The sequence below is a fragment of the Oncorhynchus tshawytscha genome, linkage group LG16 (assembly GCF_018296145.1).
Source record: "Oncorhynchus tshawytscha isolate Ot180627B linkage group LG16, Otsh_v2.0, whole genome shotgun sequence".
In the NCBI taxonomy this organism is placed as follows: domain Eukaryota; kingdom Metazoa; phylum Chordata; class Actinopteri; order Salmoniformes; family Salmonidae; genus Oncorhynchus; species Oncorhynchus tshawytscha.
The window spans coordinates 55,447,107-55,472,276 of record NC_056444.1 but is presented as its reverse complement, the minus strand read 5'-3'; the positions used below and the strand labels follow the sequence as shown (position 1 = coordinate 55,472,276).

The following is a 25,170-nucleotide window of genomic DNA, read 5'->3' as shown; positions in this document are numbered from 1 at the left end:
GTTGTGTAGAAGTGATATTTGCATTATCTTCTTATTTCACTATATCCATGTTTTTCCATACCAGGAAAGGGCTAGCTGATTCAGAATTCCCACAGAGGTGCTGATGTTTTGGTTTTATAGCTGGTGTCTTGTCAGCTCTGACTATCCTCCATCTTATAACTGACACGTACTTGTTACTACTGTCTGATATAGTGCGAGAGTCATGTTTATCTCTCCATCAGTGCATCAGAGAGACTGGGGATAGCAACACCAGTCCCATAATGTACTGATCCCATTGCATAGCAACTGAAGGATGGCTGCCATTATGCAAATATACTCGTTTAAACAGTCATTTATATGGACATATCTTATTTACTGTTTCTATGAATCATGATAAGTAGAAGCAGATTTGCTTGGTGAATTGGAGAGGAGTGGCTGGAGGGATGGAGGGGTGTTAATGCATGCACATATTTCACAGTTTCAAGCAAGCAGCCAAATTTCATTGGTCATTAGCCTCAATTGTGTCCCTTTGAAACCTCAGAATGATAAGATGTTGGTAAAAAAAAACATTAACACCCAAATGATTTGAATTTGTATAATGCACTTTAAACTTACCGTGAATGTGCTGTGGGCATTGAATGACACAAAATATCATATAGCACTGCTTTGGTTGTAGACCTAGTAGCTTATATACTGACTGTATAAGAGCACGTTTCAATCAATCTTGGAGTCATGGTTGGGTACTGGCCACAAGTTGATGGATGTGCTAGCTCAAGTATGATATGCCAACTTGATCATTTTGAAAGCGCAAATTTGTAGATAAGTCATGGTTTGACCGATGAGCGGTCAGTCAGGTGTACTAGTTGAAGTGAGGTAGTTGAGTTCGTTCCATTTGGCAAGTGTACTAGGTCCACTTCAGTAGTTCATTTCAAACTGGCTGGAGTCAGGTGCTACCTCAAGGTTTGTGACTATGCTAAGCAAGCCCCTGTTTGGCTTGTGAGATAGCTGCTAGCTGCCACTTGGCAGGCGTGCTAGCTAGCACAAATTAGTTGGATGTATTAGCCAGTGGGGAACAGGTGGCGGTGAAGGCTCGGCTTGTGGAAGATTCATTACTCCTCAAAACCCTGAGGAGAGAATGTACAGCCCTGACGGATTCCTCTCATTCGTTTACATGTAGCCAACCGTCGCTAACAGTGCTGCTCCACAGCAAACGAACACTGCTACTGCTTTATCTTCAGTATCGTACCAACTTCATCCACCGTCTATCACACACCTCTCACATTCTGTGGACTCACAGGTCTGACAGTCAAAAACCTTGCATTGTTGTACATTATTGACGTCCATGTGAAGAATTGACACTAAAGGGGCTAAGCTAGCTAGGCTACTATTCGTCCTGTGATTTGAAAGAGTTTTTGATGATGCTAATATTGGTCTCAATCAGTGAGAAAGCCTGTTCGAAGGGATTGTGTGGATGATTTGCTTTTCAATGTTGAGTGGGGAGAAGCGCAAACACGTCGCTTCACTCGAGGCATCAAAAGCGAGTCAGTGACACAATGGCGCCCCTGTTCTTTTGTGCCACAACCGTGTGTGGCTGCCAGAGTGATTGAATACTAATTAGCTGTGCAAACTGAATGACTGCATGGGTTATTGTAGATCACATTGTTTATTATGCAGGTTTTTATTTTGCTCACAAGGCCATTTCTGTCTTAGTGATTCAACTGCACTGCACTAGGAGTTGTTTATTGAGCTCACAGGTGTGACTCTGTATTTGTCTCATAAGCTCACATCCATCCTCACATCCATCCACATATAGAGTATGCGTTCCTATTTTACTATCATCTCAGTGAAGGCCATATCCATGAGGGTGCCACTATGCTTCAATCAAAAGAGCAGTAGCTACACAGCGCATGCCCAGCCCCTTAGTACACACTACACAGGCAGCCTCAATGATAGTGAATAACCAGATAGTCCTGAGGAGGAAAGGAAGGAGAGCAGGGGAGATTGCACTTATCGGGAGACTCACTCTGGGTGTCATTTGTCATGCAGAGCTGTGGTGCTTGCTCGCCTCATCCCTAGCTCAAAGGAAGCATAAACGCTGACAAATAGGCTGCCATCTTCCTCCCCTGCCACCACCACCTCTCATTCTGGAATGTTTCAGTGCTTCGCTCGCCTGCAGAGAGGCTGCGACTCTCGCTAACTACAATGTAACGTATTCACAGACAGACACATCAGAAATGGCTTGGGTACTTGCCGGAGGTCTCTTTCAATGGGGTGTGTGAACTTAGTTCTCTCATCCCCTCTGACGAAGTTAACATACAGTTTAACATGCAGTTAACATACAGTTACAGAGTTTTGCGGTGTGAGACGTAACATCTAATCAAAGTGTATCTGGTTCACCAGGTTATTACAGATACAGTAGTATACCTTTATGTTCATTTCTCAGTGAAATAATAAACTTCAAACCCACTACTCTAACAGTGAACGGTTCAGGAACACTTCTTTGCCTTCCACTGGGAACGTGCGCTTATCCGTTTCGATTGGATACGACCCAAGTGAGCGTTGCCTCAGTCAGCCCTGTAATTGTTTTGTATGATTTGTGTGGTGTGTTGACGAGATAAAACCCAATATTCTGTGCTCAGCAACGTCCTTATGACTCCTTAATGTGCTGCCCAAGCACGATCAATAGAGGCTAACTTAATAAGTAATTTAATTCTCAAACATTACTAAATGTTGTGTGAATTTGTTTCCAAAATGGCCTGTGGTCTCACTCTCCCAATGAAGTATTACTGCTTGGGATGCTTTGCAAAATGTACGTCTATTATCGGCTCCATTAACTACACCTCAGCATAATGACACGCACTGCCACGCCAGTGGTTTTATTCAACCACTCCCCTAATAACCCTTTTACATTACATTTTAGTTATTTAGCAGGCACCCTTATCTGGAGCCACTTTCAGGTTCATTTCAGTCGGTGAACACAAATAGAAAGTACAGAAAGTTCTGAATAACAGCATGATGCAGGTATCACAAAAGCATTGACATTCTCTGAAAGCTTTGTTATAGATTCTGAGAAGACACTCTTCCAAAGTAATGAGTAGCAAGCTGCATTCTGTGAGAGGTGGTAAAGCCAATGCTGTGGTATATTTGCAAATGCAGGGTCATGTTCATTAGGGAACGCAACGGAAACATTTTGCAACTGAAAATTAAAAAGGAGCGTTTCTTATTAGACAAATACAGGTAGTCCCACCGTGTTTGTCTGTTCTCCTCTGTTTGGTGCTTAAGGAACATGACCCAGTTGAAACAGGAAACATGCTAGAGCGGTCTCCAGTCAGCCCAGTTAGCTGAGAAGCAAGTTGCTGAGAGGAGATTGCTGGGAAAGCTGCGGGCGACGTGCCCACTAGGCACTAATGAGCAGGGTTGAGATGGACGCTCCAGGGAAAGGTCGCCACCCACCGCGGGAAAGAGATCACATGACCGTAGTGCCATTTGAGTGATGGGGTTGGGAACAATCAAGCCAAAAAACACAACCAAAGTGTCTTGATTTGATTGGCCACTGTGGAAGTTAATAAGGACATTAGTTATGGATGTCATCCCCGTGTGAATTCTGAGCGTATTATGTTGAATTTTTGTGGAACTCATAGAGCAACCCTTTGTAAACTGTAGATGGAATGGATTTTCTAAAGGGAATAATGCCAAATGATTATTACAGAGGATGTGCATCCAGACCATTGTGTTTCTTCATCAAGTAAGGCATAAAGTTATGTTCTTGGAGATGGCCCAACATGTGAATATTATTATCCTATTGTAAGCTCTCTGCAATGAGCCACACAAACATTTTTAGTCGAGCCACACAATTATTTTTAGTCGAGCCACATCTTAACCTTGGCACTCCACTGAAAATGGCATATGTAACTGGACCTATGTTTCTCTGCTCAATTTCCCCATTCATTATTGTGTCATTTCTGTGTCCTACTGGGATATTGGCGCTGGGACATGAGAATAGTCTGATTTCGATATTTGGCAGTTGAGATGGGGATGAGCTGTTTTCTCCAGCTTCTCCTGAGCCGGATGACTCAACTCATTCCTTTTATAAATTAGTCTCAGTTAATCCAAGTAGGACTTTTTTCTTTGTATGAAAATCATTCAATGTTTTAGCTGCAGAGTTTAATCTTAGCACACCTTCTGAAGAACTGTCTTGTTCTCAGTTTGTTTGACTGTAGAAGCATCTATCTAAATACTGTACATAATGACAGTTGAACCTTTGTTCTTCTGTATGCTTTTTTTTGTCACTTTACCATCTTTGTCCTATTGATTTCAGTGGAGGCCTTTCTTGCTATGCCCTTCACTGGCATGCTTTGAATTTCTCTGTGTTGTTCAACAGCTAACAGTCATGCAAAAGGGCAGCACTTTGCAGTAATATTTACAACAAACATAAACTCTCTCTCATTCCGTCCCCCTTTCTACCTCCATCTCTCCGTCCTACCATGTGTTGCTATACAAGAGCAGGGAATAGTCTGAGATACCATTAATTCCAACAATTAACTGTGATATTAAACTCCCAGTCTCTCTTTCCCTCCCTCCCTTCTGTGTTACAGTACAGTTTAGTGTACCATCAATTCCAAATAGAGACCTAACCTCTCTATCTCTTTCGCTAGCTCCTTTCCCTGCTCTCTCCTTCCTTCCTACCTGTTTTACAGTACCGTTTAGAGTAGGCCTACCATAATTTCCATAACCAATGCAGGACTAACTATCTCTGTCCCTCCCTCCCTACTTAACAGTACAGTTTAGAGTATCGCCCTTTTAACAAATAGAGCCCTAACCTCTCTCTTTCTCCTTGTCTCCCTCCATAGTTTTGTTGCGGGAGGAGGTGGCCCAGCTCCAGGAGGAGGTGCACCTGCTGAGGCAGATGAAGGACATGTTGAGTAAGGACCTGGAGGAGGGCCACGGCGGCTGCTCCGCCGACGTGCTCTCAGCCACCGAGCTCCGCGTGCAGCTGGCCCAGAAGGAGCAGGAGCTAGACCGCGCCAAGGAGGCACTGCAGGGTGAGTAAGCGGGCTGACGGGGGGCTAAACAGTGAAAAGTGTGTAAGCAAACGCACCGAGAGATCCAGGACCAAGGTTGCCCAAGGCAACGGCCCAAACACACATCCCGATATAGAGTGAAGACAGTAACACATCTATTGATCATTTTATTAGGGAAATATCGCTGTCTTATATTATATTCAAAGAAAAATAATGATCTCGTTCGATATCAAGATAAGCACTTCATGGGTTGTCATGGGATTTTGAGTCTAGAACTGTTCGTTGGCAGAGGCCAACGCTCTTACACAGAAAGTAATACAATATAGCATAGAATATAATAGTATAAAATACAATAACACAATATTACACTTGTGGCCTCTATGTTTAGCTCTGAATAGCTACACACTGGGCACAGAGGTCAAATCAACATCTATTCCACGTTGGTTTAATGTAATTTTGTTGAAATGACGTGGAAACAACGTTGATTGAACTAGTGTATGCCCAGTGGGTAGCCTCTGAACTTAAATATTTTATGAGTGGTCTGCAATGAAAGCCAAAGCAAACAGACTCCTGCAGACACTAAGAGCAATCACAAGTAATGAAAGCTGAATTAAGAGAGGCTTCTGTTATCTTACAGGGTCTAGAGAAGTTAAGCAGGACGGCTTTGCTCTATGATCAAGCTCCCCTGCGTGGGAGAACAAAGGAAATTGCTTGTTGTCATCTCTTAATTAATAGAAGTTTGTTTTCATTGCTCGGGAATAGCTTTCAGCACTGATCGTCAAAGAACTAATGTGAAGTGACATGCAAGTACTTTGTCATCTACTGTACTATAGGCTGGTGCAGGTACTAGGGTAATCAATTCTGAGGCCAGAGTCTGATATGCCCTCCCTATCTTTTTTGGTTGATATCAAAGGGTAAAAGAGAAGCTAGCTAGCACTTTAGTTGCCATGACACCCATAGTTGAGCTTGTACATTTTTCCCCCGCTACTATGACACTGTGAGGCCCCACTGTGACTCGCTAATGTCAAAAACATTAGCATAAACTGGCGCAGATGTCACTGCATCACACTGCTAGATGCGTCACTACAGACCCGGGTTCAATCCCAGGCTGTATCACAACTGGCCGTGATTGGGAGTCCCGTAGGACGGCGCACAATTGGCCCAGCGTCATCCGGGTTAGGGGAGGGTTTGGCCGGGTTTGGGCTTTACTTAGCTCATCGCGCTCTAGTGACTCCTTGTGGCGAGCCAGGCTTCTGCAGGCTGACCCCGTTTGCCAGTTGAATGGTGTTTTCTCTGAATCATTGGTGCGGTTGGCTTCCGGGTTAAGCAGGCTGGTATTAAGAAGTGCGGTTTGGCGTGTCATCTTTCGGAGGACGCATGACTTGACCTTTGCCTCCCGAGCCTGTTGGGGAGTTGCAATGATGAGACAATATGGAAACTGGGGAGGGAAAAAGGGTAAAATACAATAAAATATGACTCAGAGACTGATATATCATTACCCCTGATTGCCCCTGGTGATCTTAAGTATGACAAATTAAACCACATTGAGTGAGGTGGTGTTATGATCGAGCTAAAGGTGGGGGTCCATTACTATAACAACTCGTGGCACCCTTGTTACCATCAAAGGATGGACGTCATCTGTAGCTAGCACAAACTGACCACACTGTGTCAAAGTCCTACCACTGGAACTGTGATCTTAGCGTGAGCGTCAATAGCGCTCACAGCCTGGTCCCAGATGCAGGAAATGGCATATTACAGTGCCTTGCGAAAGTATTCAGCCCCCTTGAACTTTGCGACCTTTTGCCACATTTTAGGCTTCAAACATAATGATATAAAACTGTATTTTTTTGTGAAGAATCAACAACAAGTGGGACACAATCATGAAGTGGAACGACATTTATTGGATATTTCGAACTTTTTTAACAAATCAAAAACTGAAAAATTGGGCGTGCAAAATTATTCAGCCCCCTTAAGTTAATACTTTGTAGCGCCACCTTTTGCTGCGAATACAGCTGTACGTCGCTTGGGGTATGTCTCTATCAGTTTTGCACATCGAGAGACTGACATTTTTTCCCATTCCTCCTTGCAAAACAGCTCGAGCTCAGTGAGGTTGGATGGAGAGCATTTGTGAACAGCAGTTTTCAGTTCTTTCCACAGATTCTCGATTGGATTCAGGTCTGGACTTTGACTTGGCCATTCTAACACCTGGATATGTTTATTTTTGAACCATTCCATTGTAGATGTTGCTTTATGTTTTGGATCATTGTCTTGTTGGAAGACAAATCTCCGTCCCAGTCTCAGGTCTTTTGCAGACTCCATCAGGTTTTCTTCCAGAATGGTCCTGTATTTGGCTCCATCCATCTTCCCATCAATTTTAACCATCTTCCCTGTCCCTGCTGAAGAAAAGCAGGCCCAAACCATGATGCTGCCACCACCATGTTTGACAGTGGGGATGGTGTGTTCAAGATGATGAGCTGTGTTGCTTTTACGCCAAACATAACGTTTTGCATTGTTGCCAAAAAGTTCCATTTTGGTTTCATCTGACCAGAGCACCTTCTTCCACATGTTTGGTGTGTCTCCCAGGTGGCTTGTGGCAAACTTTAAATGACACTTTTTATGGATATTTTTAAGAAATGGCTTTCTTCTTGCCACTCTTCCATAAAGGCCAGATTTGTGCAATATACGACTGATTGTTGTCCTATGGACAGAGTCTCCCACCTCAGCTGTAGATCTCTGCAGTTCATCGAGAGTGATCGTGGGCCTCTTGGCTGCATCTCTGATCAGTCTTCTCCTTGTATGAGCTGAAAGTTTAGAGGGACGGCCAGGTCTTGGTAGATTTGCAGTGGTCTGATACTCCTTCCATTTCAATATTATCGCTTGCACAGTGCTCCTTGGGATGTTTAAAGCTTGGGAAATCTTTTTGTATCCAAATCCGGCTTTAAACTTATTCACAACAGTATCTCGGACCTGCCTGGTGTGTTCCTTGTTCTTCATGATGATCTCTGCGCTTTTAATGGACCTCTGAGACTATCACAGTGCAGGTGCATTTATGCGGAGACTTGATTACACACAGGTGGATTGTATTTATCATCATTAGTCATTTAGGTCAACATTGGATCATTCAGAGATCCTCACTGAACTTCTGGAGAGAGTTTGCTGCACTGAAAGTAAAGGGGCTGAATAATTTTGCACGCCCAATTTTTCAGTTTTTGATTTGTTAAAAAAGTTTGAAATATCCAATAAATGTCGTTCCACTTCATGATTGTGTCCCATTTGTTGTTGATTCTTCACAAAAAAAATACAGTTTTATATCTTTATGTTTGAAGCCTGAAATGTGGCAAAAGGTCGCAAAGTTCAACGGGGCCGAATACTTTCGCAAGGCACTGTATGTTGAAGATGTCCCTAGTGGTGCCACTTTCAGCCATGGCCAAGCAGAACTTGGAAACATCTGTTCTCCCCATTTTGGTTCATTTAAATGTTTGTGTTGTTGTGCTGTTTGTTTTCCATAAATGCGGGAATGCTTTCTCTCTCTGGTTCGGCATACTTACGAGCAGTAGCAGGAATAATTATAGTGTGTGGGTTTGTTTTGATAGATGGGAGCTAAACCCAGGAGAGCGGACCTATGTGGCCAAAGTAGCGCTGTCGTCATGTGTACTTAAACCATGGCAACCGTAGAACACTGGGCCCCGTTAAAGGAACAGTAACCTTTTCACACAAGTCATTAGCAGTGTCATGACGCTAGCCCTTTCAGTGACTTGGCTAGCAGAGATGTGAACAACACCCTCCCCCTTTCCTGTTAGGAGGGGAGGGGGAGCAGTTTTATGACTTTACAACCACGTCGTAAATTCCTCGTCTCTCTGACCATGCAGTATGAGAGAGAGTGTCACAGTAGAACAACAGAACTCTCCCGCCAAATTCTACAACATCCCAGAATTTTAGAATTGAACAATATTCCTATTTTAAATTTTTTTTGTAAACGGTTGGTGGAGAAGCCAGGTACGACCCGGTCCATTTTGTTTCATTTTTGTGACCTCATGAAAGACAGTACAGCCACATTAATCTAACTCTGTTTATATAGGTTCCTCAGTTATGAGGCTTGCATCTAATTATTGTATAAAATAAATGAGTAAAGATAACTAATTGTGAAATGATGTAATGTGATGTTAAGCTTTAAAATTAGAATTGTCTCTCATGTAAAGTTCAACTACTCAGTAACCACTCCCAAGTGAATAGACATTGGTTGGAAATTATGAACCAACCCCTTTTCTACATTTCTATAAAAGCCCAGTGACAAACTCACCTCAGTTCCAAATTGTCCTCCACGTTGAAAAGGGCTAATTTCAACTATACAGGCCAGGAAATGAGAGAGCTTGCTTCACACGTGAAACGGTATGAACTCTGAAGTATTGATCGTTCAAGAAGAAGTGAGTCCTAGATTACAGCCTAACAGACTGCAGCTGTAAATCTAGTACGAGAACACTGACCGACACGGAAGCATCTCCAGAGTGAGATGAACCTCTTAGACCAAGTGAACCTCTTACACGACGACCCGGAAGATGCCACAAAGGACGATGGCGACATTGACTGGACAAACCAGAGCCTCACATCACCAGCTCAACTATTGAAGCCAGCTTCCTGTAAATATAATGCATTGCTTTTCCAAATGAGCGATCGTTAGTGGCATATGTATTTATGTGAGAATAGTTTCCCAGGTCCAATAGAGACCCCTGTTACTTAGTCTCCCTTCCATAACCCCCTTCTCTTCTCTCTGAATCTATCGTGTTATAAACAAACAGTTTTTGATCAGTCCACTAGGGACGGTATTTACTGTATAATGTTATTATGTATTGTATATTCTGTAATTGTTTAATTAGTTAGTAAATAAATAATTGAGCCAATTTGTGTATGGATGATTCATAAGTAAAGGCTGGGTTTGTGCAGATAACCAACAATTTTAGGACGTTCAGATAAGACTGATATTAGGTAAAGAATAATTAATGCCTGACTGCTATTGATATAAAAGATCTTTAAGAGTGGATTCGGGAGATAGCCGCTCTATATAAACTAATTCTTCCGTGGTTCCCCAGGTTATTAATGAGTTAATTGTTGCATGATTTAATTAAATCATGTAATCAATTAAACGTTAGGTAATCAATTTGATAAAATAGCATGTCATATTGAAGAAGTCAGAGACACAAAAGCAGTTAGCTAGCACTTCTGTTTTCCTTACTGTTACCTGAGTTAGCGAAGTAGCGTAGGCCCACTAGAGGACTCATGAGTTCTTCAAGCTGCGGGACCATTTGGTTTGAAGTACCTTCTGGTGGGAAACAGAAGTGTTCTGGAGAGTATCTTGTCAAATAGAATGATGCTCGACTGCTGCAAATTAAACTGAGGCAGATTGTTGTTTCTGTTTGATTTAACCCAAACTAAATCCTCGCCTGGGAAAAAGAGCCCAAAGTTTCGAGAGCATAAGCTCTTACAGGGACTTTGATTACCTCTCCTAAAGATTGATGTGATACAGGACAACTCTGTGGTTTTGTGTTTATCTGTCGGGATGGAAAAGAAGGCTGGAGGGGTGCAGATGAGTGACAGAGACGTGGATGGCATCTTGTTTCTTCTGCTGTTGCATGCCAGCAGAGAATTGCAGTATATTGTTCCATTGGGTTTTATACAGGGTGTTGTTCCTACCTTAGCTCTGAGTAAGTTAGTTCCCTACGTTTGGAGAGTTTTGTATCTGAGTAAATTAATTCAAAAGTGGAACAAGGGCACCTTCAATCCACCCACCCTCCTTTTCTCAATCCCAGATACAATAAGCACTTATCAGCTATCTCCCTCCCTCCTTCCCTCTCTCTCTTTCCCTCTCATTGTGTATCCCTCTAACACAGCCCCATCTCTGTGTGAAGCCCTCTGCTCAGCCCACTCCATGCCGGTCATTGGGCTTTGAACACTGTAATTGTTTTGGTGGGTAATTGCCACCCGCTCATAATTGTAGGTTTGTTGTGATGCCCGTGAATGCTCAAGCTAGCAGGAGTGGGCAGGAGAAGGACAGGGTAAGAAACATACCCAAGTTAGTTAGGTGCAAGGCATAGAGTGGATAGGGCTATATATAGACAATTGCAGCAGAAGTAAAGGAGGCAGCTTAGACATAGCCTAACCTACCTTGGCAAAAAAACAAGGGCCATTTTAGATCTATTGAACTGAAATGTCCAGTCCAGCTACTGCAACTGAACTGTTATCATTTCAATGTGTTTAGCAGTTTATCTGAGCCCCTTTTGGGTTGGACAATTTCTCTGCAAACAAGTTGGATGTTTAATTAGCATCAATTATTCAAAGCGTACTTTGTCCATGCTGCCAGTTTTCAATTAGCTATTTCCACAATGGCCAATGACTATCTCTCTGGGATTCCCAGTCAATGCAGTCAGAAATGAAAGCCTCAGACGCCAATGTATCATCAAAGCACAATCTGCCGAGTGCATTTAGTGCTATTTCACACTACGACATGTTTTGAAAGCTGCACAGCCCCACACTCTGGACCCCTTCCTCAGTAGAATACACACAAACACCACAGAGCAGCCCACAAGAGTCGTCACGCTCTCGTTGGACCACTTCACCCGATCACGTTAAATTAATTACAGTTTTAGAGGCCTTAACAAATGAAGGCTTCTTTCAAAACGACTCCAATTGAATTTGAAAAGTGGAAAACATAAATGCAGTCAGGCTAATGTGCTCCAAACTTCCAAGGTTCTTTATGTAATTATTTTTGCTGGCAGCTGTTTCGTCTAAGAGATATTCGAACTGCTTCGTAGTTCAATCTTCAGTCAATTTGTCTCCAGGGAGTTGTAATTTAGGTTCACAGTGCCACCTAGTGGTTGCCTATGGTACCTTTGTCCACCTATCCCCAATCAAGAGAACAACCAATCACCCGATCAAAATTAATTGAAAAACTCTACAGCAATGGTCCTCTTTAAGGAACTCTTAAAGGTTTCATTAATTGCACCTCAGTATAATGAATTGTGATTGGGGGCTCGCCTCAACAATCAGCTTGGCCCCTCTCCTCATTACCAAGCCTCATATACGCTGCATGGAAAGACAGACCTTACACTAGAGTAATGAGACAGACATAGAGAGGTCTGAAAAGCTAGAATCTGTGAATGGTGGTGTCCATACAGTAGCTGCTGCTAATTGTCTTATTTCGATGAAAAACCACCAGTGCCACATTTGGTCTTAGCTGCTGAATAAATACAGACAGCAAAGTAACTATGTGTCAGAAGTGAATTAAATTAAATTAAATTAAAATCTCCTCTACGGTCGATAAATGGTGGGTGCGTTCAAATTAAAAGTAACACTGCAGTGCCAAGTTGTATGTGGCAGATTCACACAGTAACGACTGAATCGAATAATCAAGTTGGTTGGGTTTTGCAAATTCAGCCCAAGCTCAATTTAATTTGAATTATTTTCATCTTCATCTTTTATCTTTTTATCAAAGTCTCTGCTGCTTTTCTGCCCAGATTCCCCCACTGAAATGTCTTTGCTACTGGTCTTCACAGTCCCCGGACTAGCAGTTAATGAGGAATGGTTGATCCATTTTTAATGGTAGCTCCCCTGGCTCGCTCGTAAACTACAGGATCTCTGCAGCAGTGAGGGTCAAAGGTCAGCCAGGGGAATTATGTTTTACAGTGACACCCCCCCATTGTAGTACAGTGTAGGGTAATATTTGATGAACATATGAACATATGATTTTATGTACAGGTAAAATAAAGGCAACACCAACATAAAGGGTGTTGTACCACCACGTCACATATAGTGTACATCGTTTTCATGCTCATTAAACCATTCAGAGACCACTCGTGTGCAGTGAATGGGGCCATTGTCATCCAGGAAGAGACCACTCCCATCAGGATAGAAATGATTCACCATAGGTTGAAGGTGATCACTCAGAATGGCTGCATTTATTGTTGTTTACATTGGCCTGTAAGGGGACCAAAACCATGTCAGGAAAATGCACGCCACCATAACAGAGCCGACAGAACCCTTCACCGTGGGAAACAAGCACTCGGGCCTGTAGGTTCCTTTTGGCAACTGTGCCTGCCCAGCATTTTTATACATGACCCTAAGCATGATGGGACTCACTGTGGTTCAGTCACACAGGACGTAGGAGCCTCTCGAGTAACCGAAAGTTCCCACAGGAACATGATGTTCCGATCCACACACACTAATGAATGAAGCCACTATATAGTGAACTGCTTTTGTCCAGGGGCAATCGGGCTCAATAGTGCACTACGTAGGGAATAGGGTACCACATTATGAAAGAAAGACAGCTGTAATCAAAAATGAGTGTGCAATGTGTGGTCACAAACCACATATGCCTTTGTCTCATAGACAATGCTGAGATAGGGTAGAGCGAATGGGGTAGGGTTATGGTCTGTGAAGTGTTTTGCAGGAACCGTGGGTAGATGGGAAAGATTGGTCCGTGTCCCGCTGCTAGTAATGCATTTGTGTTTTTCCAGTGTGTTTTGTTCTCCTCTCACTCCCGCTGTTACCTGGAATGCCCTTGAGCTGATGCACGCACACGTATGTTCACAGACACACACACACACACACACAGACACACACACGCGTTCATCCATAAACACACTCACACCCACATACGGACATTCACACATACACACACATCGAGGGGAGAGCAGGTGCTGCTTTTATCATAGAGACAGTGTATGAAAAGACATCCGTTCAGTTAGTTTTTTTTGTCCTCAAACTCTACACACAACATTAGCTCCAGGTCTGTTTGCCCGGTTCCCTGGTGGTTTGCCCTGTCTCATCTGATAATGACTTTTGGAGTGGCTGGAGTCTTGGAGAAGCCATCCGTGTCTCTGAGAATGGAAGTCATTAATATGGTTGTCAGTGAAGGTGGCACTCTGGCGGTTTCCTGTCTCACCTGTCCGGCTTAAAGCAGAACCTCTGGGTCTCTGAAGGAACTGAGACAACGCCACATCCCTCCTAATTCTGTCTATTTATGAACACACCACACATGAACTGTGACAATGAACAAGGCTCTACCTCTATGGGTTGTAGAGGGAGTTTTTGTTGCCAAATACTTGCCAATATGAGATTATTATTTATTTTTTTGCTCTGCCACTTTTTCTCTCAGCTCAAAGGGAGCTTTGATAGAATTTCCTGTAGCAGGTGCAGAAAGGAGCGGAGCTTCCTGTCGGCCTGACCAATGAGGGGGGATCTCTTTGTTTTTGTGGTCCGGCCAGGTGGCTCAGTCATACATTACATTGGCATCGGGATTGGTCTCCCGGAGACTGCGGGTGAGCAGAGGGAGTAAAAAGAGGGTGAATCTGTCCTTGTGAAAAGTTGGCGCTGGGTTGATGCGTCCGTCCGAGTGTGTGAGCGACCCCCAGATGCAGTCTGTGAACGTCGCTCAATTGCAGTGTCTGCAATGGAACTTAATTAATGAGACCCAGCTGGAGGCTTGGCTATGTGAGAGATGGGGAGAGAGAGAGAGATTTTGCCATCTCCCAGCTTAAACCAAAGTCATGAGGTAAATGTGGTTAGATTAAATCATCATAACTTAAGGGAGAATCAAAGAGAAAAGAGCAGAGAAACAGAGCAGGTGTTTATCTACGTTGATCCCCACTCTGCAGTACGGCTGGGTTAAGTGACAGAGTGGAAGTCCACCTGTCTGCATCCCTCTCAGGCTCTGTAAGATTTAAATGGCAGTTGAGATGAAGAGATTGACATAAAGGCCCATCTCTGATTCACTTTTCCACCAACAAGCTCCCACTCAGCATTAGACATGCAAGAGCAGGCTTATCAAAGGATCTCTATACACTGCTCATTTGTCCCCAACTGAATTTAAAAAGAAGTGCATTGTGCTTTTGTGTACTTTGCCTTTTCTCACAGTTCAACGAATGTGGTACTGTAGTTAGTGTTCACACTGTGTATTACTAGTAGTATTAGTAGATATTCAACTCTGCTTTGGAACGGAATAGTCCTTCTGAGACGATCCTAATATGGACACCGTACACTTGTGACAATAATGTTAACAACATAGAACTGAACATATATCCTCTGTATAGAGACTATGCTAACTGACTCTCTTATTGTCTTCATAGCGATGAAGGCGGACCGGAAGCGTTTGAAGGCGGAGAAAGCGGATCTGGTCAACCAGATGCAGCAGCTCTACGCCACACTGGAGAGCCGAGAGGAGCAGCTCCGTGACTTCATCCGCAACTACGAACAGCACAGAAAAGTACGACACGTCTCACACACACACACAAGGCTTTAATAGCTTTTATTAAGATACAAAGTGCACAAATCATAGAAGCAGTATAATGATTGTCATTAACTTGTTATGTCATTGTAAGTAATTGAAAAGATGAATGAATGTGTGCCCCTCTCCTCTTACTCTCCCCCGTATCGCCCACTATCCCCCCCTCTCTCTGCCTGTCAGGAGAGTGAGGATGCGGTGAAAGTGCTGGCTAAGGAGAAGGACCTGTTGGAGAGGGAGAAGTGGGACCTACGGCGGCAGACTAAGGAATCTACAGAGCACTCCGGCGCCCTACGCTCCCAACTGGACCTGAAGGAGAACAGGATCAAGGAGCTGGAGGCCGAGCTGGCCATGGTGAGACACACACACTCATACAAGTTGAAGTCGGAAGTTTACATAAACTCAGTTTTTCACAATTCCTGACATTTAATCCTAGTGAAAAACCTGTCTTAGGTCAGTTAGGATCACCACTTTATTTTAAGAATGTGAAATGTCAGAATAATAGTAGAGAGAGTGATTTATTTCAGCTTTTATTTCTTTCATCACATTCCCAGTGGGTCAGAGGTTTGCATACACACAATTACTATTTGGTAGCATTGTCTTGAAATTGTTTAACTTGGGTCAAATGTTTCAGGTAGCCTTCCACAAGCTAACTCACAATAAGTTGAATTTTGGTCAGGTTTGGTCAGGTAACTGAGTCAGGTTTGTAGGCCTCCTTGCTCGCACACACTTTTTCTGTTCTACCCACACATTTTATATAGTCAGGGCTTTGTGATGTCCACTCGAATACCTTGACTTTGTTGTCCTTAAGCCATTCTGCCACAACTTTGGAAGTATGCCTGGGGTCATTCTTCATTTGGAAGACCCATTTGCGACCAAGCTTTAACTTCCTGACTGATGTCTTGAGATGTTGCTTCAATATATCCACGTAATTTTCCTCCCTCATGAAGCCATCTATTTCGTGAAGTGAACCAGTCCCTCCTGCAGCAAAACACCCCCACAAACATGATGCTGCCACCCTGTGCTTCACGGATGAGATGGTGTTCTTTGGCTTGCAAGCCTCCCCCTTTTTCCTCCAAACATAACGATGGTCATTATGGCCAAACAGTTCTATTTTTGTTTCATCAGACCACAGGACATTTCTCCAAAAAGTACAATCTTTGTCCCAATGTGCAGTTGCAAACCTTTTTTATGGCGGTTTTGGAGCAGTGGCTTCTTCCTTGCTGAGCAGCCTTTGTCCCCATGTGCAGTTGCAAACCTTTTATATGGCGGTTTTGGAGCAGTGGCTTCTTCCTTGCTGAGCAGCCTTTCAGGTTATGTCGATATAGGACTCGTTTTACTGTGGATATAGATACTTTTGTACCTGTTTCCTCCAGCATCTTCACAAGGTCCTTTGCTGTTGTTCTGGGATTGATTTGCACTTTTCACACCAAAGTACGTTCATCTCTAGGAGACAGAGCGCGTCTCCTTCCTGAGCGGTATGACAGCTGCGTGGTCCCATGGTGTTTATACTTGCGTACTATTGTTTGTACAGATGAATGTGGTACCTTCAGGCGTTTGGAAATTGCTCACAAGGATGAACCAGACTTGAAGAGGTCTACAACATTTTTTCTGAGGTCTTGGCTGATTTCTTTTGATTTTCCCATGATGTCAAGCAAAGAGGCATTGCGTTTGAAGGTAGGCCTTGAAATACATCCACAGGTACACCTCCAATTGACTCATATTATGTCAATTAGCCTATCAGAAGCTTCTAAAGCCATGACATCCTCTTCTGGAAAGCTGTTTAAATGCACGGTCAACTTAGTGTTTGTAAACTTCTGACCCACTGGAATTGTGATACAGTGAATTATAAGTGAAACAATCTGTCTGTTAACAATTGTTGGAAAAAATTACTTGTCATGCACAAAGTAGATGTCCTAACCAACTTGCCAAAACTATAGTTTGTTCAAGACTCCAACCTAAGTGTATGTAAACGTCCGACTTCAACTGTACATACAGCCTGAAACACACAGAAGAATACACACCTGCAAATACACACATGCTCGAGCCCGTTCAGCAAGTCAGGGTAAGAAACCCAGAGTTTTCCTACATCTGTTGCTGGACCATTACACTCCTTCTACACACACACAGAAGAGCAGCCCCTCTCAACGTGTGTATGTGTGTGTGTGTGCCCTTCCTGTCTCCTCCCTCAGATAAGTAACAGTGTGACACAGAAAATGGAATACTGGGTGTTTGATCGCCCCGTCGACAGGGAGCCTTCCCCTAGGGTCATGTCGGTAAGAACGGACCCCCTGCTCGCCTCTCTTTGTGACACCCCCCCCCCACCCACCCACCCCCCCGCCACGTCGCTCTATTTCAAAGCGTGCCGCCATTCCCCTGATCTTCTCCCCAGTGTGAAATTCATTTAGGGAGTCCTGGGTTCGAATAGTATTTGAAATCCACCAAATGCTTTAGTTGTGCTTGATGGAGCTTGCCTGGCGCAACAAAAACCATTCGAATAGTCCAGAAAAGAGCCAATCCCGTCCTTCTGGCACTCCACACAGGCTTGTGCAATCAAATACTATTTGAACCCAGCTCTGGTATGCACGTGCATCACTAACCCCCTGGTTGATGCCAATGGTCCGATAACCTCTTGACGGAATGATCCCTATTTGAGTCGATAAGTGAATGATTTGAATGTTCTCAATCTGATTGACCCCTTTTCTTGGTTTCATCTAACTCGGAGTGACTAGAAGGATCAACTGGTGTAGTTTTTAGGGAAGTGCATTGATGAATTAATGAACTAACATCTGAGTTCCACACATGGGCTCATGGTTTGACCAGGGAAATGCTTAGCACTGTCCTAAGGATTGTGAACGGGTCATTTAAGAGGTTGGTGACGTTTTTGGTGGTGATGATGATGATGTGTTGATGATTATGATAATTTGGAGGGTACTACTGTTGCAAAGGAAGGGTATATTACTGGAAACTTTCAAAGCTTACCAGTAAAGTACCAGCCTTTTGGTAACTTTCAAGGATTTTATGAAATTTATCACATGTTATCTAGTGGCTGTTTTGGATCATTTAGATTACCACAGGTGTCTACTTATCTCTGGCCCACTGTGTGGCCTTATCACATGTAAAGTACACTGAGTAAAAAATATCAACAGAACATGTAAGGTGTCACATGTTTCATGAGCTGAAATAAAAGTTAGCAGACATTTTTCATACGCACAAAAAAGCTTTTTTCTCTTCATTTTTGTGCACACATTTGTTTATATCCCTGTTGGTGAGCATTTCCCCTTTGCCTAGATAATCCATGCACCTGACAGGTGTGACATATCAAGAAGCTGATTAAACGGCATGATCATTACACAAGTGCAACTTGTGCTGGGGACAATAAATGGCCACTCGAAAATGTGCAGTTTTGTCACATGACACAATGCCACAGATGTCTCAAGTTTTGAGGGAGCGTACAATTGGCGTGCTGACTGCAGGAATGTCCACCAGAGCTGTTGCCAGATAATTCAGTGTTAATTTCTCTACCATAAACCACCTCCTTTGTTGTTTTAGAGAATGTGGCAGTATGTCCAACCAGCCTCACAACTGCAAACCACGTGTAACCACACCAGCCCAGGACCTCCACAGCTGACTTCCTCTTGCATTGGGATCGTCTGCGACCAGCCACCCAGACAGCTGATGAAACTGTGAGTTCGCACAACCTAAGCATTTCTGCACAAACTGTCAGAAACCATCTCAGGGAAGAACATCTGCGTGCTCGTCGTCCTCACTAGAGTCTTGACCTGACTGCAGTTCGGCGTTATAACCGAATTCAGTGGGCAAGTGCTCGCCTTCAATGGCCAATGGCACACTGGAGAAGTGTTATTTTCACGGATACATCCCGGGTTTCATCTGTGCCGGGCAGATGGCGAGGAGTTTGCTGATGTCAACGTTATGGACAGAGTGCTCCATGGTGGCGTTGGGGTTATGGTATGGGCAGGCATAAGCTATGGACAACGAACACAATTGCATTTTATCGATGGCCATTTCAATTCACCAAGTTACCGTGACGGGATCCTGAGGCCCATTGTCGTGCCATTCATCCACCGCCATCACCTCATGTTTCAGCATGATAATACACGGCCCCATGTCGCAAGGATCTGTAGACAGTTCTTGGAAGCTGAAAATGTCCCAGTTCTTCCATGGCCTGCATACTCACCAGGCATGTTTGGGATGCTCCCGCCAGCAACTTCAAACAGGCATTGAAGAGGAGTGGGAAAATATTCCACGGGCCACAATCAACAGCCTGATCAACTCTATGCGAAGGAGATGTGTCATGATGCATTAAGGCAAATGGTGGTCACACCAGATACTGACTGGTTTTCTGATCCACTCCCCAATCTTTTTTTGAAGGTATCTGTGACCAACAGATGCATATCTGTATTCCCACTCATGTGAAATCCATAGATTAGGCCCTAATGAATCTATTTAAATTGATTGATTTCCTTATATGAACTCTAACTCAGTAAAATCTTTGAAATTGTTGCATGCTGCACTTGTATTTTTGTTTAGTGTATATAATATAATCAAATAAGATTTCAAAATAAATTATTATAAACCATCAACTTAGCAAATACCCTTGGTGTTTAATATTTATTTTACTATGTCAATATGTTTTGGCACCAAACTGGTGGCTGTTGTGAAAAAAGTAAATAGTTGGAGGAGTTGCAGAGTTAATTGAAAATAATGCCATTGTTGATTAGATGCTTCTTTCAGAAATTAGGCTATTTCCTCTTGAACCATATGGTCTATCCACCAGGAACTCATAGACAATATAGACGCAGATATAAAAAAAATGAATAGTAAATATGAATGACGTTATAAAAGTATAAATTACTTAAGTTACCATAAATAACCTACAGAAGACTCCAGTAACTTTGGTAAATTACCATTAGCTTTGCAACCCTAGGAGTGACGATGATGATGATCTATTTCGCTCTCATGCTCTCTTTCTATCTTCCCCCCACATCCCCTGTCTTTCACTATCTAACTATCTACCCCCCCCTCTTACTCCCTCTCTCTCGCAATTCAATTTCAATTTAAGGGGCTTCATTGGCATGGGAAGCATATGTTTACAGTGCCAAAGCAAGTGAAATAGATCATAAACAAAAGTGAAATAAACAATAAAAAATGAACAGTAAACATTACACTTACATAAGTTCCAAAATAATAAAGACATTGCAAAGGCATATTATGTCTATATACAGAGTTGTAATGTTGTACAAATAGTTAAAGCAGAAAAGTGAGAATAAATCAACATAAATGTAGGTTGTATTTACAATGGTGTTTGTTCTTCACTGCTTGCCCTTTTCTTGTGGCAACAGGTCACAAATGTTGCTGCTGTGATTGCACACTGTTGTATTTCACCCTTTTTTTCCTCATGATTTGGTTGGGTCTAATTGTGTTGCTGTCCTGGGGCTCTGTGGGGTCTGTTTGTGTTTGTGAACAGAGCCCCAGAACCAGCTTGCTTAGGGGACTCTTCTCATTGTTAATTTCTCTGTCGGTGAAGCCTTTGTTATGGAAAGATTTGGAGTCACTTCCTTTTAGGTGGTTGTAGAATTGAATGCCTCTTTTCTGGATTTTGATCATTAGTGGGTATCGGCCTAATTCTGCTCTGCATGCATTATTTGGTGTTTTACGTTGTACACAGAGTATATTTTTGCAGAATTCTGCATGCAGTCTCTCAATTTGGTGTTTGTCCCATGTCTTTGTCACTCTCTCACATCCTCTCTCTCTCCCCCCACTTCTCCCCCACCTCTCTCTACCCCACTCCCTCTCTCTCTTTTTCTCTGTCTGTGTGTTGGCTGTAAACACTTCCCCTAGCTATTCTGTCCATCTCTCAGCATCAGTGAGCGATTTCACACATCAAAGGGGAACACGCGTACGGCTGAATTTTTCATGAAACACAGACAGACGAGAAAGCCCAACAGAGACCAAAACCCACACAGCAGTGTCACTATTGTAGTTGGCTGTTTTATATACATGTGCACACTTGATCGCACCCAAACACACACATACATTATGAACGTTCACACTCACTTGCGAAGAGTCGTGAATAGCCATCTTGCTGTAGGAATAGATTGTAAAATTGGCGATGGTAATGCCGCATGGGGCTGATGTGTGCGTGTGTGTGTGTGTTTGTGTTCCCTCCTAGGCGAAACAGTCCTTAGCGACCCTAACTAAGGATGTGCCCAAGCGCCAGTCTCTAGCCATGCCCACAGAGGCGGTTGTCAACGGCAACAACCAAGAGTGGGTGATGCACGCGGACCTGCCCCTCACCGCAGCCATCCGGCAGAGTCAACAGACCCTCTACCACGTCCACACAGGCCACCCCACAGACAGACAAGGTGAGGCACACGCACGCACACACACACACACGCATACACACACACAAAGGATGACACTGGTGGGACTGTTTGCCATGTTTAACTGAGTTAAGGACGTTAAGAACGTACCATAAGCTCACTCCATGTCGAACATTAAATGTTGGTACCTTTTGGGTGGCTCAAACTGTTGAAGCGTTCTCAAGGAGTGTGTTAGCAATGCAGAGGTCCCGAGTTTGAGCCAGGTATGAGCCTAATTGGGGGAAGTGGTACTCGCTAAGCAAGCAACGTGACGACTGATTTCCTCCTGATGTCACAATGCATGGTAACTTTTGAACAACCAAATCTGTATATGCGTCTTACTTTACTATAACCTTTGCCTGATCAAGGTCGGTTAAAATCAGATGATGCACACCAGTCACTGACTTTATCAATAAATGCATCGAGGACGTCGTCCCCACAGTGACTGTACGTACATACCCCACCCAGAAGCCCTGGATTACAGGCAACATTCGCACTGAGCTAAGGGTAGAGCTGCCGCTTTCAAGGTGCGGGGCTCTAACCCGGAAGCTTGTAAGAAATCCGGCTATGCCCTGCGACGAACCATCAAACAGGCTACAAAACATAGAATGCCCACCCCAACTCACGCCCTGACCAAACTAAAACAGAGACATAAAAAAGGAACTAAGGTCAGGACGTGACAGAGGCAAGCAACACTGAGGCATGCATGAGAGCATCAGCTGTTCCGGACGACTGTTTGATCACACTCACGTCAGCTACGGAGAGCAAGATCTTTAAACCGGTCAACATTCAAAAGACTGCGGGGCCAGGTAGATTACCAGGACGTGTGCTCCGGGCATGTGCTGACCAACTGGCAGGTGTCTTCACTGACATTTTCAACATGTCCCTGATTGAGTAATACCAACATACTTCAAGCAGACCACCATAGTCCCTGTGCCCAAGAACACGAAAGCAACCTGCCTAGATGACCACTAAAGGCTGGTAATGGTTCACATCAACACCATTATCCCAGAAACCCTAGACCCACTCCAATTTGCATACCGCCAAAACAGATCCACAGGTGATGTAATCTCTATTGCACTCCACACTGCCCTTTCCCACTTGGACAAAAGGAACACCTATGTGAGAATGCTATTCATTGACTACAGCTCAGCGTTCAACACCATAGTATCCTCAAAGCTCATCACTAAGCTAAGAATCCTGGGACTAAACACCTCCCTCTGCAACTGGATACTGGACTTCTTGACGGGCCGCCCCCAGGTGGTGAGGGTAAGTAGAAACACATCTTCCACGCTGATCCTCAACACTGGAGCCCCCCAGGTGTGCGTGCTCAGTCCCTTCCTGTACTCACTGTTCACCCACGACTGCATGGCCAGGCACGACTCCAACACCATCATTAAGTTTGCAGACGACACAACAGTGGTAGGCCTGATCACCCATAATGACGAGACAGCCTATAGGGAGGTGGTCAGAGACCTGGCCGGGTGGTGCCAGAATAACAACCTATCCCTCAACGTAACCAAGATGAAGGAGATGATTGTGGACTACAGGACAAGGAGGACCGAGGACTCCCCCATTCTCATCGACGGGGCTGTAGTGGAGCAGGTTGATAGCTTCAAGTTCCTTGGTGTCCACATCACCAAAAAGCTAGAATGAGGCCTCCCGGGTGGCCAGCTGTGCCATCAGAGAGTCTGGGTTCGCGCCCAGGCTCTGTCGTAACCGGCCGCGACCGGGAGTTCCGTGGGGCGATGCAAAATTGGCCTAGCGTCATCCGGGTTAGGGAGGGCTTGGCCGGTAGGGATGTCCTTGTCTCATCGCGCACCAGCGACTCCTGTGGCGGGCCGGGCGCAGTGCGCGCTAACCAAGGTTGCCAGGTGCACGGTGTTTCCTCCGACACATTGGTGCGGCTGGCTTCCGGGTTGAGTTGTGTATCGGAGGACGCATGACTTTCAACCTTCGTCTCTCCCGAGCCCGTACGGGAGTTGTAGCGATGAGACGAGATAGTAGCTACTAAAACAATTGGATGCCACGAAATTGGGGAGAAAAAGGGGTAAAATTCACACAAAAAAAACCCACAAAAAAACCCACAAAAAACAAGCTAGAATGGTCCAAACACACCAAGACAGTCGTGAAGAGGGCACGACAAAGCTTATTCCCTCTCAGGAAACTAAAAAGATTATAGGTGCAACATCGAGAGCATCCTGACTGGTTGCATCACTGCCTGGTACGTCAATTGCTCGGCCTCCGACCACTAGGCACTACAGAGGGTAGTGCGTACTGCCCGGTACCCCACTGGGCCTAAGCTGTCTGCCATCCAAGACCTCTACACCAGGCGGTGTCAGAGGAAGGCCCTAAAAATGTACCCCAGCCACCCCAGTCATAGACTGTTCTCTCTACTACTGCATGGCAAGCAGTACTGGAGTGCTAAGTCTAGGACAAAAAGGCTTCTCAACAGTTTTTACCCCCAAGCCATAAGACTTCTGAACAGGTAATCAAATGGCTACCCGGACTATTTGCAATGTGTGCCCCCTCCCCCAACCCCCTATTTTACGCTGCTGCTACTCTCTGTTTATCATATATGCATAGTCACTTTAACTATACACTCATGTACATACTACCTCAATTGGGCCGACCAACCAGTGCTGCCGCACATTGGCTAACCGGGCCATCTGCATTGTGTCCTGCCACCCACCACCCACCACCCGCCAACCCCTCTTTTACACTACTGCTACTCTCTGTTCGTCACATATGCTTAGTCACTTGAACCATGTCTACATGTACAGTGGGCAGAACAAGTATTTGATACATTGCTGATTTTTCAGGTTTTCCTACTTACAATGCATGTAGAGGTCTGTAATTTGTATCATAGGTACACTTCACTTCACGGAATCTAAAACAAAAATCCAGAAAATCACATTGTATGATTTTTAAGTAATAAATTAGCATTTTATTTTTTACTGTTGTTTTTATTCTTTACTTACCTATTGTTCACCTAATACCTTTTTTCAATATTGGTTAGAGCCTGTAAGTAAGCATTTCCCTGTAATACCTGTTGTATTCGGCGCACATGACAAATACACTTTGATTTGATGATGTCAAAAGTGTTTACTTGTGATGTCATCAGAAATACTTATCTGCTATCTTTGTGACCACAAAACATAGAAATCCATGATGTTCCCATGTGGATATTGGGGTGGTACTGAAGATTAATATGGGGTTGACATAATTTTTTTTACATTTACCTTTGTCAACCCATTTACTTGTTTCAAACCTGTTTTTAACATTTCTTCCTTTTCCCCACAGTGGCTGCAGTCAGGGTGAGCCCGTGTCACTCCCGCCAGCCCTCCATAATCTCAGATGCCTCGGCCTTGGAGGGCGACCGCTCATCCACCCCCAGTGATATCAACTCCCCCCGCCACCGGACACACTCCCTCTGTAATGTAAGAGCTGCCCACCCCTTCAAGTAATCAACTCCTTCACAACTCTACTCTAATCCTTATCTCTCCCAATATCT

At 44.0% G+C, this 25,170-nt stretch overlaps 1 protein-coding gene across 5 annotated transcripts in view; it reads left to right on the top strand.

Moving 5' to 3' along the window:
* The window catches only part of LOC112215952 (kazrin-A), a 208,784-nt gene that overhangs the window by 161,816 nt on the left and 21,798 nt on the right, over positions 1–25,170 (top strand). For 3 of the 5 annotated variants that reach the window (XM_042299371.1, XM_042299374.1, XM_042299373.1), the window contains 6 exons: positions 4,830–5,021; positions 15,119–15,255; positions 15,457–15,627; positions 17,466–17,549; positions 21,467–21,659; positions 24,960–25,096. In XM_042299371.1, the coding sequence (XP_042155305.1) occupies positions 4,830–5,021; positions 15,119–15,255; positions 15,457–15,627; positions 17,466–17,549; positions 21,467–21,659; positions 24,960–25,096 (914 nt within the window). The remainder of the gene's footprint in view (positions 1–4,829; positions 5,022–15,118; positions 15,256–15,456; positions 15,628–17,465; positions 17,550–21,466; positions 21,660–24,959; positions 25,097–25,170) is intronic. The other 2 variants (XM_042299372.1, XM_042299375.1) reach the window with 1 other exon arrangement.